We start from the raw sequence: 5,083 nt of genomic DNA, 5'->3' as shown, positions 1-5,083 counted from the left end.
TCTTTGGATTGAGCATTCAGAGTCTCGTTTTGTTTTTCCTTGGATTTCTCAATTCAAAGAATTTGGCATCCATTTTGCTGAGTTCTAGATTAACATGAATAATGAAAAACTTCACAAACCTTATTTATTTTAGTGAAGAGAATGATAGAAAATCATTAACAAAAATTTACAAACTCTTTAACTTCCTGTAAAATCTTAATTCTCTTTAATAGATTCATTGGTTACAAAAGACTAAAAAATAAGGGTTGAGAAAATAATATATATGGGTGAAGAAAACTAAAATACTTGATTAAATAATGAAATTGGTACTTTAGTAAGACAAATTAATTCTCACAACATATATTATCAATAGCTTTCAGTTAATTATATTATTTAAATTTTTAATACATCTCCTAAAGAAGGAAGTTTAATTTCAAAATTTTATATTATTATAAATAATAGATACTTAGGGGTATCACTCTCTCATATACTTGGGGTCAAGATATTCATAACCTCATCTGATTGTTAGTGAGATTCTTTGACTAAGGAAGTTTTATTTCACTAGCTGAATGTTTGTGAATTTAAATTAGTGAAATTCAAGTAGCCTTCTTGCCATGTCAAAGAAAAAAGCTAAAAGATTGAAGATCTAGTTGGAAGTTGATTCTAAAATGGGAGTTGATTAAAAATCCTCTAAAACGTCAAGGAATCTTGATCCCTCCTCCCCTTCCCAAATAATTTATAAAGAGTTCAAGTCGACTAAAAAATAAAACCTCCAAAAAAAACAAGTATATTACGAGGAAGACTCCATTTCTATCAGCAAAAACTGAAAGGAAACTCAGATATTGGAATGGCACACTTCTTATTTCAGAGCAAAACAGTGACTAAGAACCATGATCTGCAGACAGAATGGGAATGTAGTTGTAAATGGGAGATGGGGTACAAAAGTAACTCATGATCTGTAAAAGGGAATACAAAGTCACTATGGACATTACTATCTTTTGAACTACATGTGAATATTTTAGATCAAGCAGGGGAAAAGGTATAAATGAAATACTATTTGGAGGGGGAGTGTTTGCGAGAAACATCAGAGAACAATCACCAAGAGCAACAGCTACTAGTGGCAGCACCAGATGGTGGAGGTTTCTGTTTGAAGATGTTCCTTTTTACCCCAGCTGAGCCCTCGGCCAAGAGACTGGGTGTCTCCAAAATCTACACATCAACACCGGTTATTTTGTTACTTGAATAACCTTTTTCACTACCAAATATGGTTACTTATCAGGTTGAGAGAAGAGAGAGAGAGACAATACCGGTAAAAAGGCAGAGGGATTAATGCCCTCAAAACTTAGCAGAAGAAAATAGAAAGCCGATCACACAATATGTAATTAGGTAGCTGATACTTACAATATGTCTAAACAAAAATAGGGAAAGAAATAAAGAAAGACCAGGATCCAATGCTCTCGCAATTAGAACACATGACTTGAGGAAAAAAAAAAAAAGTCCAATAATATGACATATCTTTCCTTTTTCAATCAATTCTATGTTCCTTGAAGACCTTAGAACTTTCATTACTTATCTAATCATGGCTTTATACTAAACAATAAATTTTGTTATTTTCAGCATCCTTTTGTTTGTTGTGTCCTTGTACACACTTCAAAAGACCAATATATACAAGGCCAAGAAGCAATTTTATTGTAAAATTTTCTGGATAAATAAAGTGAATATAGAATGCATTACGGAATTATTTAATAGCAACCCTTATTTTCATGTTTCTGAAAAGTAAATGACTAAACGAAGGGAGTAAACTTGACATCCGGATCCAAACCTGTTCAAGAACTGGTTCACATCCTAGGAATCTCCTGTACTTCTAACAGTAAAACAATACATAGACAAAATATTTCAGTAATTTGCATACCTTTAATACAAGCTCTTCAAAGCATTGCTCCACATTGACTCGAGTTTTAGCACTGCATTCCAAGAAAAGGCATCCATATTCTCTAGCAAAGTCAATACCCTCTTTTTTGCTGACAACCCTTTCACCTTCCTGAAAATTAAAGATAACTTCAATGTGCATGATAGCTTTAAATAGAAACAATAAAGCATCCCTAGAACCTAAAACTAATATATGCTCATAAGATAAAGTTCAAACAACTCAGTAAACTAATAATCTGATCAAGATTAAAGAACTAATTTGTCGTGAACATCCCTATACACACAAAAGGAAGGATAATAACCAAGTATCGTTCTCACAGTTATAGGGTCTTGGGATGGTAGATCTTAGTACAATCCTAACCTTAAGAATTTTTATTGAGAACAGGGTGCTCTCGAGAATCAAAAAACTACAAACCAAAGTTCATTAAAGACATACCTTATCAACTTTGTTGCCAACAAGCATCTTGATGCAATCTTGATTGGTTGAGTACAAGTCAATTTCCTTAGCCCATATATCAGACAGATTCGTAAAAGTTTCTCGTCTTGTCACATCATACACTGAAACATTCCCAAATACAATTACTAAGGTATACAGAATATTTTTTTCCTCAACCTAAAGAACTGCAACATAAAAAGTTACTCGATCAATTACTAAAAAAACAGTCAGTCAGAAGCAGATGAGATGTTCTTTACAGGCTATACTAAAACCTGTGAATCAATGAAGGAGAACTAGTTCAATACTTAAACAACATTGATCATTCACTATTTTCTTTTTGAAGACTTAAGTGAATGTGCACTGTGCTTTTTGCATGCATAAAAGAATGGAAATAATAAAAAAGTAGTAATGGGGCAGAAATTGATATCTACCATCAGTCACAACAGGTTGAGATCTATAATTAAAAGCTTTGGATATTAATGGACTCTCAACAACAATAAAGGTATGGATTTCATGCTAAATGAGCATAGACAGGAAAAGAAAGCAGAGAGAGATAATAGAGATGGTGCAGCATACCCATTATTATTCCTTGAGCTCCTCTGTAATATGAGCTAGTTAGAGTTCTAAACCTTTCTTGTCCAGCTTCATGATGAGAAATGGGAAGATTGTGTCAGCAACAAGGTGTAAACTATGGGACCTGACTCTTTTTCTAACTCCATGGCAACTTGGAAATAAATCAAAGGAAAAAGAAATGATAGTAATATCATTTACTTTCCAAGTAAGCATGTGTGTTGTGTGTATTTTGTTTCATAAATAGCATGTATCAAGTACTAAATTACATTTAAATTATAATAAATACTGCAGATCCACTACAACCAAAGAATTGATATTTATGACCTACTTATACAGCAAATGCATAAGGGCTTCCAATGCCAAAAATTTTGTGATCATTGAGTTGAACTTCATATATTTGTAGAAATTGCAAAATTCTTAAAGCTGGTAAACATTCTTGCGGAAAGGAGTAACCTTTTTCACTCCACTCTAAGAACATCAACCACACTAGTATAAGTCGACCATATTTAATGCTCATCCAAGTTCCCATAGGTTTCACATGATCAGGGTCCTTAAATCAGCTCATTGTAAGAAGAACCACAAAAACTAAGCCTAATATTTCAAAGACCAAGTACTGAAGGTTACCAAACTTTATTCCATTAGGCACTATGTGAAAATCCAACATAATTGAGTTTTCAGTTCCATATATGGTATCTTAACAAAGAAAAATGCTGCAATGGCAGTTTTTCATGGTATTTATCATAAACCCATGATTCGTCCTTTTTTTTTGTTTAATCACGCTCCAAAGGGGAGAAACAATCCATGACAAGACATTCCCATATAATGATGCATGAATCCGAGGATTGTTCACTTGTTCACACAATCCTTAAGGCAGAGATTTTTCAGGCAGTAACATTACATGATCAAATGTATGTAAAACATACAGACATTAATTCATGAAAATTTAATGTCTTTTCCGAGTTTTCTCAGAAGAAATTTCACTTAATACCTGTGTCCCAAATCGCCAGCTTCAACTTCTTTCCTCCCCTAGTAATATGTTTCACCTTAAAGTCCACACCTAGAAAACATTTAATAATATAAATCAATACTAAACGCAATCCCAGAGATAATTAAACAATGATCATAATAATGCACTGATGGTAAGACGAGGGAAACCCTAAGCTCACCAATGGTAGGAGAGAGATCCTCGAAAGTATTGGAAGTGAAGCTCAAGAGGAGCGTGCTCTTCCCAACCCCGGAATCCCCGATCATCAACAACTTGAAAAGATATTCGAACTCCGCCGGACTCGAAGACGACGCCGTATCCATTATATATGTGTGTGTGTGTGTGTGTGTATAAATATACCTTAACACTCCCAAGCGATCACGCCACCATTAACCTGGAATCCGGTTCCGGTGAATCGGTGGAATTTATGGGAAATAGTCTTAATTTGTGTGCTCTGCGGAAAGTGGAAGGGACAAGGTTGCAGAGATGCGAAGGAAGCTCTTTTGCTCTTGAAATCGGCACCGACTGCATGCAGGTGAGCGGGAATCCAGTGCTATGCATTAAACGATTGTTGACTTGTATCCTATTTAGTGGCCGTTGGATCAGAAACACATGGCTAATTAACGGTGACTTGATAGATTGGTAACTTTTTTGGCAGATCTTCGTAACCTCTTAACACTCTATACTTCATATTATTTTTTTCTTTTATCAAATATTTATTATATGAATAATAAATAGAAAATTTGAAATAATTTTAAAAAAATAAATTCAAATTTTTAAAAAAAAAATATTAAAAATTTAAAAAATTTAAAAAAATATGAAGTGTGGAGTGTGGTGAAAGTTATGTAGCAAAGCTCATATTTTTTTGGGGAGATAAATGTGGTTTTTCTTTGTTATTGAATTTTATTATACATCAGTTACTATTCATTTTACACTTCATAAATATCTTTTTTTTTATAAAGTATGAAATGTTTTTTATAAAGTATGAAATGTAGAGTAGTGAATAGTAATTATCGAAAAAAATTATTATTTTTCTTAATTTGTAATTCAAAACTACATAAAATATCATTTTAAATTATAAAATATTATTTTTTTTACAATTTATATCACAAATCAAGGTACAACTATTGTCTTTATATTACTTGTTATAAAGAAAATTCTATACACTACCTTTATATCTC

General features: G+C 32.8%; 1 protein-coding gene across 1 annotated transcript; it reads right to left on the bottom strand.

Moving 5' to 3' along the window:
* Positions 1 to 819: 819 nt before the first annotated feature.
* On the bottom strand, positions 820 to 4,451 carry LOC109002181 (ras-related protein RABC1-like). Its single transcript, XM_035691095.1, has 6 exons — positions 4,084 to 4,451; positions 3,906 to 3,974; positions 2,921 to 2,986; positions 2,345 to 2,466; positions 1,892 to 2,020; positions 820 to 1,188 (listed from the first exon to the last, which is right to left on the bottom strand). The coding sequence occupies exons 1-6, from the start codon at positions 4,223 to 4,225 to the stop codon at positions 1,075 to 1,077; spliced, it is 642 nt and encodes a 213-aa protein (XP_035546988.1). The 5' UTR covers positions 4,226 to 4,451; the 3' UTR covers positions 820 to 1,074.
* Positions 4,452 to 5,083: the final 632 nt, after the last annotated feature.

Source organism: Juglans regia, chromosome 6, assembly GCF_001411555.2.
Source record: "Juglans regia cultivar Chandler chromosome 6, Walnut 2.0, whole genome shotgun sequence".
Classification (NCBI taxonomy): domain Eukaryota; kingdom Viridiplantae; phylum Streptophyta; class Magnoliopsida; order Fagales; family Juglandaceae; genus Juglans; species Juglans regia.
This window is presented reverse-complemented; position numbering and strand designations above follow the sequence as displayed.

Coding starts and splice junctions, on each gene's coding strand:
- LOC109002181 (XM_035691095.1), bottom strand. CDS start 4,225: ATGGATACGGCGTCGTCTTCGAGTCCGGCGGAGTTCGAATATCTTTTC. Junction 3,975..4,083: donor GGATCTCTCTCCTACCATTG/GTGAGCTTAGGG, acceptor AATGTTTTCTAG/GTGTGGACTTTAAGGTGAAA. Junction 1,189..1,891: donor TTGAAGAGCTTGTATTAAAG/GTATGCAAATTA, acceptor GTTGATGTGTAG/ATTTTGGAGACACCCAGTCT.